This window comes from Salvelinus sp. IW2-2015, unplaced genomic scaffold, assembly GCF_002910315.2.
Source record: "Salvelinus sp. IW2-2015 unplaced genomic scaffold, ASM291031v2 Un_scaffold1060, whole genome shotgun sequence".
In the NCBI taxonomy this organism is placed as follows: domain Eukaryota; kingdom Metazoa; phylum Chordata; class Actinopteri; order Salmoniformes; family Salmonidae; genus Salvelinus; species Salvelinus sp. IW2-2015.
This window is the reverse complement of record NW_019942712.1, coordinates 144,980-158,332: the sequence shown is the minus strand read 5'-3', so window position 1 is coordinate 158,332 and position 13,353 is coordinate 144,980. Positions and strand designations below refer to the sequence as shown.

The 13,353-nt window shown below is 40.2% G+C and overlaps 1 protein-coding gene and 2 non-coding genes across 3 annotated transcripts in view; all 3 read left to right on the top strand.

The window, feature by feature from the left end:
- LOC112069623 (zeta-sarcoglycan) overlaps nt 1-6,775 on the top strand; it is a 53,168-nt gene extending 46,393 nt beyond the window's left edge. Inside the window, exon 8 of the mRNA XM_024136976.2 lies at nt 4,781-6,775. Coding sequence (XP_023992744.1) covers nt 4,781-4,975 — 195 coding nt within the window. The 3' untranslated portion in view covers nt 4,976-6,775. The remainder of the gene's footprint in view (nt 1-4,780) is intronic.
- A 3,857-nt stretch (nt 6,776-10,632) lies between these two features.
- On the top strand, nt 10,633-10,710 carry trnar-ucu (transfer RNA arginine (anticodon UCU)). Its single transcript has one exon. It is a non-coding gene; the product is annotated as a tRNA-Arg (tRNA).
- Nucleotides 10,711-11,253: 543 nt separating this feature from the next.
- trnar-ucu (transfer RNA arginine (anticodon UCU)) lies at nt 11,254-11,326 on the top strand. The gene has a single exon. It is a non-coding gene; the product is annotated as a tRNA-Arg (tRNA).
- Nucleotides 11,327-13,353: the final 2,027 nt, after the last annotated feature.

Here is a 13,353-nt window from a genome sequence, read left to right as displayed (position 1 = left end):
TGCCCTAATAAGTTGTTTTGTTATGGTTGCTTTATTTGACCACAGCAGACTTCAATATTCTATTGTGTGTGTGTGTGTGTGTGTGTGTGTGTGTGTGTGTGTGTGTGTGTGTGTGTGTGTGTGTGTGTGTGTTGTGTGTGGTGTGTGTGCCAGTATGCTTACAAATATGAACGTGTGCAGACTGTATGACACAGATTCGGGTAAGAATAAAATAATCTTCTCTCTAACACTTTAAATGTGGGGTGGACCTCATCGCGACCCTTCACGAAATCCAGGAATGGCAACAGCTGGTGTCTGACGGTGACCAATCACTTTACCAAGGGGTGGAGGGAATACCAGTTAAGGTCAGTAAAGGAAGAGTACGTGCTAAACTCTAAATTCCCTTCTGTAACCAATTTAAAAGTGTGTTTGGAACCAAAAACAGATGTTTTTGTTGTTGTATGGTACCCATCAAGGACGAGGATGTTGTACATCATCAACTCCCACGGTTCTCCTGAGATCATCTTGAGTGACCCGAGGTCATGAACGCTGGAACAAGGCACGTATGTCATAGGTTATGTTCTGTCACCAATGGTTTGTTTTCTTTTAAGGAAGGCGAGACCTGGGAAACCTCGCTGGCTCTTTCGCTCCTAGCTGGGATCAACATCTGTTGAAGTGGAAATAAAAAATCTCAGATAACTATTTGCATGTAAAAAAACCCTGAAGCTAGTTTTAGTTTCCCTAACAGTGATATTTGTCTCCGTTTATATAACTCGCCAAATCAGTTAAGAACAAATTATTTTTTTACCACAACAGCCTACCCCAGCCACCCTGGGGCTAAAAGACAGCCTAAAACAAGCTTAAGATTTCACGACTCATTGGTGAGAACTGTAGGACAGAAAAATAGTGACCAAAGTGATGGTGAGAGCTTCCAAAGAGCTATCTTTTATCAGCTGCTCGACAGTCTCACAGCTGAGCTGTAGAGGCGTTTTTCAAAGAAGAATCGACTCCTTGACTTTGTTGTGTTTCTAGAATCTTTATAAAGAGGTTTTCCATGAGCTATTTCGACTTTGTAAGATTTCTGTTGTTGCCCCAGTCAGCAGTGCTTCTTGCGAGAGAAGCTTCTCAGCTCTAAAACAGATTAAAACCCACCTTAGGGCAACAATGGTTGATGACAGGTTAAGTCACCTCGGAATTCTCAGTGTTGAGTCAAGAAGGGCACGCTCCCTCAACATGGAGGAGTTTGTGAAACATTTTAGCCAGTTCTCACCAGAACCGCAGAATTATGCTATTTTAAATCTACCAGGGATAATTTGGCACTTAGGCGGTCCCTCTGGTCATGATTAAAACCTGCACTGTGTACTAGCTAATACACTGACATTCTAAAATGATAAATCCAAAAGGGTATCATGTCACACAGATTTAATTTGGTCTTGATTAGGTCAATTCCAAAACGTTTCTTTGCCATTAGTTAACATAATATATATGAGCATAAATATGATACTGTAAGTTTGTAATATTGATGAGCTCCAAAATAATTTATATTTTTCAAGTCCATTTCTGCTTGATACCTGGTATGTCAAATTGCAGTGTGTTTTTTTTGTAAATGTATTTTTGTTGTTGTAAATAAACGATGCAATTGATGTAACACGCAAATGCTATCTTACCCTCTTGGTGCTTGAGCTTCATTTTCAGAAAATATTTTGGATGTTCAACACTTATAGACCCAGATTATATCTTAGAGAGCGCGAGAGATATGCAGTTCCGAGGTAGAGACACTGACTATTCATAGTATTTTAAAGAATTCTAGTGAAGTGCGGTCCATAAGGGTTACTATCTGCCACATTGAAGAACTCCGGGTTAAATTAATTATCACGTCTACCTCTAATCAGCAATCATAGGATTCATTCATGCTCCTTAGATGCCAGGTTAGGGTTACTTACTAATGTTCTGTCAATAGGATTCATTCATGCTCCTTAGATGCCAGGTTAGGGTTACTTACTAATGTTCTGCCATGGTCTATGGACCCCCTGAAGTAGCCTCGGACACCCCCTGGACACCCCCTGGACACCCCCTGGACACCCCATGTATACAACTAGTTCTGCCACTGCACCTTCCTCTATATTCCACACACCAGAATTCTGTATTTTAGTCTATGATTGCCACGTGAGTGTACAAACAATCTGTGAAAATAAATGAATGACACAACTGTACCAAAAAATATGCCTGCTTGGTTTTCACAGCTGTTTCACAAAGTGTTCATTGTAAGTTCTAGGGTATTCTTTGATGGTATTTATTTGTTCAACATTATTCATTATTGTATCCAAGGACCTACAACAGATACATATATATTCAACCACTAGGGTGTACTAATGAGCTATGAGAGATAGAACAAAAATGAATCATAGTAGAGGACTACTGAAATCATATTGTTTCAGTGTAGATAAGGGAAGGGCAGGTTCAAATAAAAACATGACGGCCAGACATGCAAGTCTATGAATCAAATGGATTTACATGGAGTGGGAATTAGCTGACGTTGTGATCTGTAAGGTAAGTAACTTTAATGTGTCAAGTAGATTACACGTTTTCTTTACCATTTCTCGAAACGTAGCAACGTTGAAGACATGGATTTCATGTTGTAATGATAACAAGGTACCCAACAGTAGTTTGAAGTAATGTTTTGATTTTATTAGCTAAACAAAACTTGTTTAAACAGTGAAATTGTCACGGAAATCTGCCTTGTTTGCATAGCGATGATGAAAAGAACGTCGTTTTAGGCTGTAATGATCTCCAAAATTCTAATCATTAGGTCATCACACCGTTGATATAGCAACGGACGKTAATAGTTTATTGAATCCCATTGTGACGCGGAGGGGGACACTTTTATGGCCGGGGGATAGTATTTGGCATGACACCCCCTTGAACTTATTTATCATTTTGTTGCTTTACAAAGTGGGATTGAAATGTATTTAATTGTCATGTTTTGTTATTGGTCTACACAAAATACTACATAATGTCAAAGTGAAACGAAAATTCTACAAAATGTTACAAATTAATAAAAAAACATTTAACTAAAATATAGTTGTTGCATAAGTATTCACCCCCCTTTGTTTAGGCAAGCCTAAATTAGTTCAGAAGTCAAATTTGGTTTAACAAATCATATGGTCTCACTCTCTGTGAAATAATAAGGMTTGAATGACTAGCCCTTCCTCTGTCCACCATACATATAACATCTGGAAGGTCCTTCAGTCAAGTATTGAATTTTAAGCACAGATTTAACTACAAAGACCAGGGAGCTTTTCGAAAGGGCAGTGATTGGTAGATGGGTAACAATAGACAATCTGACATTGAATATATCTTTAAGCATGGTCAATTTAAATGTATGCTATAGATGATGCGTTAAACCACTCAGACYCATCAAATATGCAGGACAGGAAGGACACTGCAGATGTCACCACTTTAAAAAGGTATTTAACCAGGCAAGMCAGTTAAGAACAKTTTCTTATTTACAATGACAGCCTACCCCGYATGACACTGGACCAATTGTGCACCACCCTATGGGACTCCCAATCACAGCCAGATGTGATACAGACTGGATTCAAACCAGGAAGTGTAGTGATGCCTCTTGCACTGAGATGCAGTTAGACCTTAGACTGCTGCGCCACTCAGTGATTTTTTTAATTTTTATTTATTTTACCTTTATTTTACCAGGTAGGCCAGTTGAGAACAAGTTCTCATTTACAACTGCGACCTGGCCAAGACAAAGCAAAGCAGTGTGACAAAAACAACAACACAGAGTTACACATAAACAAACGTACAGTCAATAATACAATAGAAAAAGTCTATATACAGTGTGTGCAAATGAGGTAYGATAAGAGAGGTAAGGCAATAKATAGGCCATGGTGGCGAAGTAATTACAATATAGCAATTAAACACTGGAGTGATTGATGTGCAGAAGATGAATGTGCAAGTAGAGATACTGGGATGCAAAGGAGCAAGATAAATAAATAAATACAGTATGGGGATGAGGTAGTTGGATGGGCTATTTACAGATGGGCTATGTACAGGTGCAGTGATCTGTTAGCTGCTCTGATACATAGCAATACATAGCAGAAGGTGTGAGACAGGACAAAAACAGTCCAAAACAGTGAAATCCAGACATGAAATGCTTTAGAAAATAAAACATATTGACTGCAAATGGATGTGGGAAAAAATACATATAAATAAAATGTGTCTATACTGTATATAGTTTTAGGTAAGAGGTAAGTTGTAACAAGGGGTAAGTTGTAACACTGCTTTACAACTAACCCCAAGCATAGGATACTTTACTAATTAGTCTTGTGAGAAAATACAATTATTATTTTCATCTTACTGATAAAAATTATATATGTCTATAATGTTCCAGAGGTCAGTAATACAAAAATAAAGGTGGTCAATAAATACAATAATAAAAACAAATATATAGATGCACTTCAAAAACATATCATTGACATGTAGAGACACTAACCAAGCATTGGCACATTGAATAACAGCTGTCTAAGTGATTTCTAATTTGAGTCATTTAGCCTGTTACAGTTGTACCGGGTCTCCCCTATTCCCAATGCACTCAAATCACCCCCATCTAATTTGAGTCATTTAGCCTGTTACAGTTGTACCGGGTCTCCCCTATTCCCAATGCACTCAAATCACCCCCATTCACATATCATTATTTAGTTGAATTGGTATGAATATACCTTTCAGAAAATGTATCATTGCTTTAGGCTAGACAAAATATCAAATCCTGATTCTATTTTCCAATCAGATCTTTTTAGATGCAAACACGATCCGACTGGGGAGCTTTCTTCCACTTGGTGTCTACTCCCCGTCCTCAGATGCAGCTTCCAAGAAACAGACTGTGTACGAGCTGTGCATCTGCCCCAATGGCAAGCTGTACTTCTCCCCCGCCGGCAGCAGCTCCAGCTGCTATTCCACAAGCAACGTCTGTCTCTGGAACTGATATAAGAACAGTCTTCCACCACCTTGGCTGTGATGCTCACTGCTGCTCCAGCATCAATAATAGCAAAACAACGACAGTGGAGAGACCTTGGCCCCGTCCAGAACACTAGCACCTAGCTCTGACTTGACGTAGACCTGACAAGTATAAGCAATAGGGCTAACATTTCACTCAGCCTATCAGAGGGCAAGTTGGACCTACTACCATGGTACTAATGCTTCACYTGCTGTTGGAGTTATCAGAAGTTTGGAGTTCCCACTGGGAAGTTTCACTTGAACTAAAATGTTTTTACCCGAGGTGCCAAGTTCACCTCTGACCTTTCACCACTGACCTTTCACCTTTTCAACCAAAAGAAGACAACAAATCTGTTTTGGAACTTTTGCAAATGTATCAATATGGATAATGCAACTTGTTAGACCATATTTTAAATGTTAAGCAAGCTAGCTAACTTTAATGTTAGCATCGTTTAGCTAAAATCTTATTGATTGAAGAATTTTTCCGACTCCAAAAGCATTTGAACACAATCGTGTTGAATATAGGACTTCCCAGTTTCCCACTTCCCACAAGCACATGAATGCCCTATCCAATACTTTCAGATATACATGAGTGCCTAGAGTAAAGGGGCTATGGGTTAGAGTGAAGGCGCTATGGGTTGTTTCTGGACTGGGCCCATGTTTCAGAACAGCTGAGCCTAGAGGACGGCGCTTTATTTTTGTACTGTATTTTTTTTTTCTATACTGGATTCAATGACAGTGATATGACAGACTAATCATGATATATATATATATATATACAGTACACTGTAAAGGAAAGAAGAGAACTGGGGGAGAGATGAAACACAGGCACCTTTGCTATGGAAAACACGTGATTGAAAATATGATTGAGAAGATGATCTCCTAGATGAAGTTTGAAAAAGGCAGTTTGTYTCACACTAGTTAAAGCGCAAATTTTGCCATTTATTTTTTCAAAGTCTAGAATTTTCAACGTTTGTTTTTCATAAATGCTTGATGGGTATTGCTGTATTTTCCATTGTCTTAAAAGTGTAATAATTTCAAATGTTATGTTTTCTATGTTCCATGTACTGTACTTTAAACTAAAACATGTTTGATAAAGATTTGTAATGGTACTGGTAAATACAAAAACATTTAGATTGACCTATTATTTGATAGTTTATGAATTTACACTATACTTGATTTACGTACAGGTCTAAATAACATGATGCTCAATAAGAAAGTTAAATGGTTTAGAGAAGAATATGGGTTAATCATTTTCATATAGGGATGGTTTCCCTGACACAGATTAAGCCTGGAGAATCTCCTTTTCAGTGGTGTAAAGTACTTAAGCAAAAATACTTTAGAGTATGTAAGTAAGTCTTTTTTGGGGGGGGGGTATCTGTACTTTACTATTTATATTTTGGACAACTTTTACTTTTACTTCAAAAATATGTACTTTTTACATTTTCCTTGACACCCAATAGCTGGGTACTGATTTGATCTACTGACTTAAAGATTTTTTTTTAACGACAACAGTTAAGCCTAATACAGGGCAACCGAAACATCATGATCAAAATCAAATCAACATTTTGTGAATGTGTGTGGGTTTTGTATGGGAATGTCAGTGTTGTGTGAGTCAGTGTTTGTACGTATAGTCTAGTGAGTGTGCATGGGGTCAGTCAGTGCGAGATAGTCAGTGCAGTTTTTTGTGGTGTCATTGAATGCTTAGCAGGACAGGAAAATTGTCCAATTCACGCACTCATCAAGAGAACAACCCATGCGGACTCAATAAACACAAATGCTTTGTTTATTTCATTTCTAAGTGTTGGAGTGTGCCCCTGGCTATCCGTAAACTCAAAAAACGAATAACATTGTGCAGTCTGGTTTTCTTAATATAAGGAATTTGAAACAATTTATACTTTCATTTTTTTCAATACTTAAGTATATTTTAGCACCTACATTCACTTTTGATACTTWAGTATATTTAAAACTAAATACTTTTACACTATTACTCAAGTAGTATTTTACTGGGTGACTTTCACTTTTAACTAAGTCATTTTCTATCAAGGTATCTTAATAACAAATGAATCACCACAGCTCCTCTTAACATTTAGCCCATGACTGCCCTTAACCTGTGTCTAGGAAAACCGTCCCATAGATCTTATCCAACAGTAACATCTAGTAGTTATGTTCCCTCTCGCACCCTTATCGATTCCTCCATTTACTAAGCTTTTTTTTAGACAAATAAAGCCCATCAGACACCCGTGGCCAGATTATCCTGTAAGGAGATGCATCTGAAAGAGTCTAACTCCCACAACCCTTCACTTCATTGGTCCTCCTGTAACCCCAGGGCACTGTTACCCCTCCAGCAGAGACAAGCTATGATGCTAAGGTTCATGTTTTGTTTTTTTAAGAGCCGTTTTTGAGCCATTTTGAGCTGCTTGCACTGGGCTGAGGTGGTGTCGGATGTGCTTTCGCTTATCTCCTCCTGTGTTGGTATAAGACATACTGAACTTTCCTATGCTTTTCCTGCAGTGATGGCTATTTTAAGAAGCATGAGCTGCATCACATTATTTTGGGGTTTGAAAATGCCTATCCCTATTTAGAGGGAGTTATTCAGTCAACACATAGCCCTCCCTTCAGTCATTATCCAATCAATTCAGTCAACACATAGACCTTCCTTCAGTCATTATCCAATCAACACATAGCCCTCCCTTCAGTCATTATCCAATCAACACATAGACCTCCCTTCAGTCATTATCCAATCAATTCAGTCAACACATAGCCCTCCCTTCAGTCATTATCCAATCAACACATAGCCCTCCCTTCAGTCATTATCCAATCAATTCAGTCAACACATGGCCCTCCCTTCAGTCATTATCCAATCAACACATAGCGACCTCCTCAGTCATTATCCAATCAACACATAGCCTCCCTTCAGTCATTATCACCAATCAACACATAGCCCTCCCTTCAGTCATTATCCAATCAATTTCAGTCAACACATAGCCCTCCTTCAGTCATTATCCACTCAACACATAGCCCTCCTTCAGTCATTATCCAATCAATTCAGTCAACACATAGGACCTTCCTTCAGTCATTATCAATCAAACACATAGACCTCCCTTCAGTCATTAATCCAATCAACACATAGCCCTCCCTTCAGTCATTATCCAATCAACACATAGCCCTCCCTTCAGTCATTATCCAATCAACACATACCCTCCCTTCAGTCATTATCCAATCAATTCAGTCAACACGTAGCCCTTCCTTCAGTCATTATCCAATCAACCAATAGCAAGCTACGCCAAGGTGCTTGACTGAGATCAAAACGCTACTCTTTAGCCGAAACGTCAGTGTACCCTCCAAGTGGAGAATTTACAAACAAACACACATTTGTTAGCAGGGTTTTCTGAAATCAAATCATAACCATCATTTAAATATTACAAGCAAAGCAGAGACGTCACGGATAACATCAGACTTTTGGGCGAGAACCTAAAACCTCCTTAGAAGAGGATGGTTTGGATCCTTGGGATATGGGCCCAGCACACTTCTGCTGCGCTTAACATTTTTTTAGCTGACACATTAGGCATATAGCAAGGACAGTGGGTTTGTAATGTTGTCTACTTTCAGACATCCCAGATGGGACCTGCTGTTTTCAACTCTCTAGAGACAGCAGGAGCGGTAGAGATACTCTCAATGATCGGCTATGAAAAGCAACTGACATTTACTCCTGAGGTGCTGACTTGCTGCACCCTCGACAACTACTGTGATTATTATTATTATTTGACCATGCTGGTCATTTATGAACATTTGAACGTCTTGGCATGTTCTGTTATAATCTCCATCCGGCACAGCCAGAAGAGGACTGGCCCACCCTCATAGCCTGGTTCTCTCTCTAGGTTTCTTCCTAGGTTTTGGCCTTTCTAGGAGTATTTCCTAGCCACAGTGCTTCTACACCTGCATTGTTTGCTGTTTGGGGTTTTAGGCTGGGTTTCTGTACAGCACTTTGAGATATCAGCTGATGTACGAAGGGCTATATAAATACATTTGATTAGATTTGATTTGCCTCAAACCCACAACCACTTGCTTTGGGGCCCAGTGCCTTTATAATTAGGCCACTATGTAAAAAATTTAAATTTGAAAATTTGATAAGTTAACCCAGTGATTTATGGATCGAAACCATCCTCTGCTATGCATTTTGTTTTCAGCAATGAAGTGCAAACACAAATATAAAAAGCAATAATTTCATGGGCATGTCTCTGTGCCTCTGTGATTCTTTTTTTGACTGCTTTCTTTCAGTTTGTATAGGTTATATTCTGATTACAGAGGCGCAGCGGAAGCGTGATGGCCCGTAACCCAGAGGTTTGATAGATCGAAACCCATCTCTGCTATCTAGATAGTTTTAGGCAAGTAACCCAGTGGCCTAATGGATAAGGCAGCTGGCCTTCTAAGCCAGGGTTGTGGGTTCGAGTCCCATCTGGGGTGGATGAAGGCAGTTTGGGATAGAATCGAAGCAGCTTGTATAGGTCATGATGATCTCACAGTGCCACATGAAGATATCCTACTCTATTTTTAAAAATGAAGTGCAAACAGGGTAAAAAAAGTATAATTTCATGGGCCTGTCTCTGTGCCCTCCATGATTATTTTTTAAACTGCTTCTATCAGTCGTACAGGTCATGCTGATTACAGAGGCACTGGCCTCCTAATCCATGTATTGTGAGTTCAAGTATTTTTTTGGGGTGCCTGAAAGCGGAGTGATGAAGTGGAAGTATCCTGGGCAGAATAACCCAGTGATTTATGGATCGAAACACATCCTCTGCTGTCCAGTTTGTGTTTCAGCAATGAAGTGCAAACAACAAATATAAAAAGCATAATTTCATGGGCATGTCTCTGTGCCCTCTGTGATCTTCTTTTTGACTGCTTCTTTCAGTTTGTATAGGTCATACTGATTACAGAGGCGCAGCGGAAGCGTGATGGCCCCGTAACCAGAGGTTGATAGATCGAAACCCCTCTCTGCTATCTAGATAGTTTTTAGCAAGTACCCCAGTGGCCTAATGGGATAAGGCACTGTGCCTTCTAAGCCGGGATTGTGGGTTCGAGTCCCATCTGGGGTGGATGAAGGCAGTTTGGGATAGAATCGAAGCAGCTTGATAGGTCATGATGATCACACAGTGCCACATCGAAGATATCCTACTCTATTTAAAAAATGAAGTGCAAACAGGGTAAAAAAAAGTATAATTTCATGGGCCTGTCTCTGTGCCCTCCATGATTATTTTTTTAAACTGCTTCTATCAGTTCGTACAGGTCATGCTGATTACAGAGGCACTGGCCTCTACATCCATGTATTGTGAGTTCAAGTATTTTTTGGGGTGCCTGAAAGCGGAGTGATGAAGTGGAAGTATCCTGGGCAGATAACCCAGTGATTTATGGATCGAAACCATCCTCTGCTGTCCAGTTTGTTTTCAGCAATGAAGTGCAAACACAAATATAAAAAGCATAATTCATGGGCATGTCTCTGTGCCCTCTGTGATTCTTTTTTTGACTGCTTTCTTTCAGTTTGTATAGGTCATACGTATTACAGAGGCGCAGCGGAAGCGTGATGCCCCGTAACCCAGAGGTTGATAGATGAAACCCCTCTCTGCTATCTAGATAGTTTTTAGCAAGTACCCAGTGGCCTAATGGATAGGGCACTGGCCTTCTAAGCCAGGGATTGTGGGTTCGAGTCCCATCTGGGGTGGAGAAGGCAGTTTGGGATAGAATCGAAGCAGCTTGTATAGGTCATGATGATCACACACGTGCCACATCGAGATATCCTACTCTATTTTTAAAATGAAGTGCAAACAGGGTAAAAAAAAGTATAATTTCATGGGCCTGTTCTGTGCCCTCCATGATTATTTTTTTAACACTGCTTCTATCAGTTCGTACAGGTCATGCTGATTACAGAGGCACTGGCCTCCTAATCCATGTATTGTGAGTTCAAGTATTTTTTTGGGGTGCCTGAAAGCGGAGTGATGAAGTGGAAGTATCTGGGCAGAATAACCAGTGATTATGGATCGAACCATCCTCTGCTGTCCAGTTTGTTTTCAGCAATGAAGTGCAAACACACAATAAAAAGCATAATTTCATGGGCATGTCTCAGTGCCCTCCGTGATTCTTTGTTTGACTGCTTCTTTCAGTTTGTATAGTCATACTGATTACAGAGGCGCAGCGGAAGCGTGATGGCCCCGTAACCCAGAGGTTGATAGATCGAAACCTCTCTGCTATCTTAGATAGTTTTTAGCAAGTACCCCAGTGGCCTAATGGATAAGGCACTGGCCTTCTAAGCCAGGGATTGTGGGTTCGAGTTCCATCTGGGGTGGATGAAGGCAGTTTGGATAGAATCGAAGCAGCTTGTATAGGTCATGATGATCACACAGTGCCACAATCGAAGATATCCTACTCATTTTAAAAATGAAGTGCAAACAGGGTAAAAAAAGTATAATTTCATGGGCCTGTCTCTGTGCCCTCCATGATTCTTTTTTTAAACTGCTTCTATCAGTTCGTACAGGTCATGCTGATTACAGAGGCACTGGCCTCCTAATCCATGTATTGTGAGTTCAATGTATTTTTTGGGGTGCCTGAAAGCGGAGTGATGAAGTGGAAGTATCCTGGGCAGTTAACCCAGTGATTATGGATCGAAACCATCATCTCGCTGTCCAGTTTGTTTGTCAATGAAGTGCAAACACAAATATAAAAAGCAAAATTTCATGGGCATGTCTCAGTGCCTCCGTGATTCTTTGTTTGACTTCTTTTGTCCGTTTTTATAGGTTATACTGTTGTAGAGGACTGGCCTCCTAATCCATGTATTGTGAGTTCAAGTATTATTTTGGGTGCCTGAAAAGCGGAAGTGATGAAGTGGAAGTAGCTGGGATAACCCAGTGATTTATGGATCGAAACCATCCTTGCTGTCCATTGTTTTCAGCAATGAAGTGCAAACACAAATATAAAAAGCATAATTTTCAATGGGCATGTCTCTGTGCCTCTGTGATTCTTTTTTTGACTGCTTCTTCAGTTTGTATAGGTCATACTGATTACAGAGGCGCAGCGGAAGCGTGATGGCCCGTAACCCAGAGGTTGATAGATCGAAACCCCTCTCTGCTATCTAGATAGTTTTAGCAAAGTACCCCAGTGGCCTAATGGATAAGGCACTGGCCTTCTAAGCCAGGGATTGTGGGTTCGAGTTCCCATCTGGGTGGATGAAGGCAGTTTGGGATAGAATCGAAGCAGCTTGTATAGGTCATGATGATCATACAGTGCCACATCGAAGATATCCTACTCTATTTAAAAAATGAAGTGCAAACAGGGTAAAAAAAAGTATAATTTCATGGGCCTGTCTCTGTGCCCTCCGTGATTCTTTTTTTTAACACTGCTTCTATCAGTTCGTACACGTCATGCTGATTATAGAGGCACTGGCCTCCTAATCCATGTATGTGAGTTCAAGTATTTTTTTGGGGTGCCTGAAAGCGGAGTGATGAAGTGGGAAGTATCCTGGGCAGTTAACCCAGTGATTTTATGGATCGAAAACCATCCTCTGCTGTCCAGTTTGTTTTCAGCAATGAAGTGCAAACACAATATAAAAAGCATAATTTATGGGCATGTCTCAGTGCCCTCCGTGATTCTTTGTTTGACTGCTTCTTTCAGTTGTATAGGTCATACTGATTACAGAGGCGCAGCGGAAGCGTGATGGCCCCGTAACCCAGATGTGATAAGATCGAAACCCCTCTCTGCTATCTAGATAGTTTTTAGCAAGAAACCCAGTGGCTAATGGATAAGGCACTGCCTTCTAAGCCAGGGATTGTGGTTCGAGTCCCATCTGGGGTGGATGAAGGCAGTTGGGAAAGAATCGAAGCAGCTTGTATAGGTCATGATGATCAAACAGTGCCACATCCAAGATATCCTACTCTATTTTTAAAAATGAAGTGCAAACAGGGTAAAAAAATATAATTTCATGGGCCTGTCTCTGTGCCCTCCATGATTCTTTTTTTAAACTGCTTCTATCAGTTCGTAACAGGTCATTGCTGATTACAGAGGCCACTGGCCTCCTAATCAATGTATGTGAGTTCAAGTATTTTTTTGGGGGTGCCTAAGCGGAGTGACTGAAGTGGAAGTATCCTGGGCAGTTAACCAGTGATTTAATGATCGAAACCATCCTCTGCTGTCCAGTTTGTTTTTCAGCAATGAAGTGCAAACACAAATATAAAAAGCAAAATTTCATGGGCATGTCTCTGTGCCCTCTGTGATTCTTTTTTGACTGCTTCTTCAGTTTGTATAGGTCATACTGATTACAGAGGCAGCGGAAGCGTGATGGCCCCGTAACCCAGAGGTTGATAGATCGAAACCCTCCTC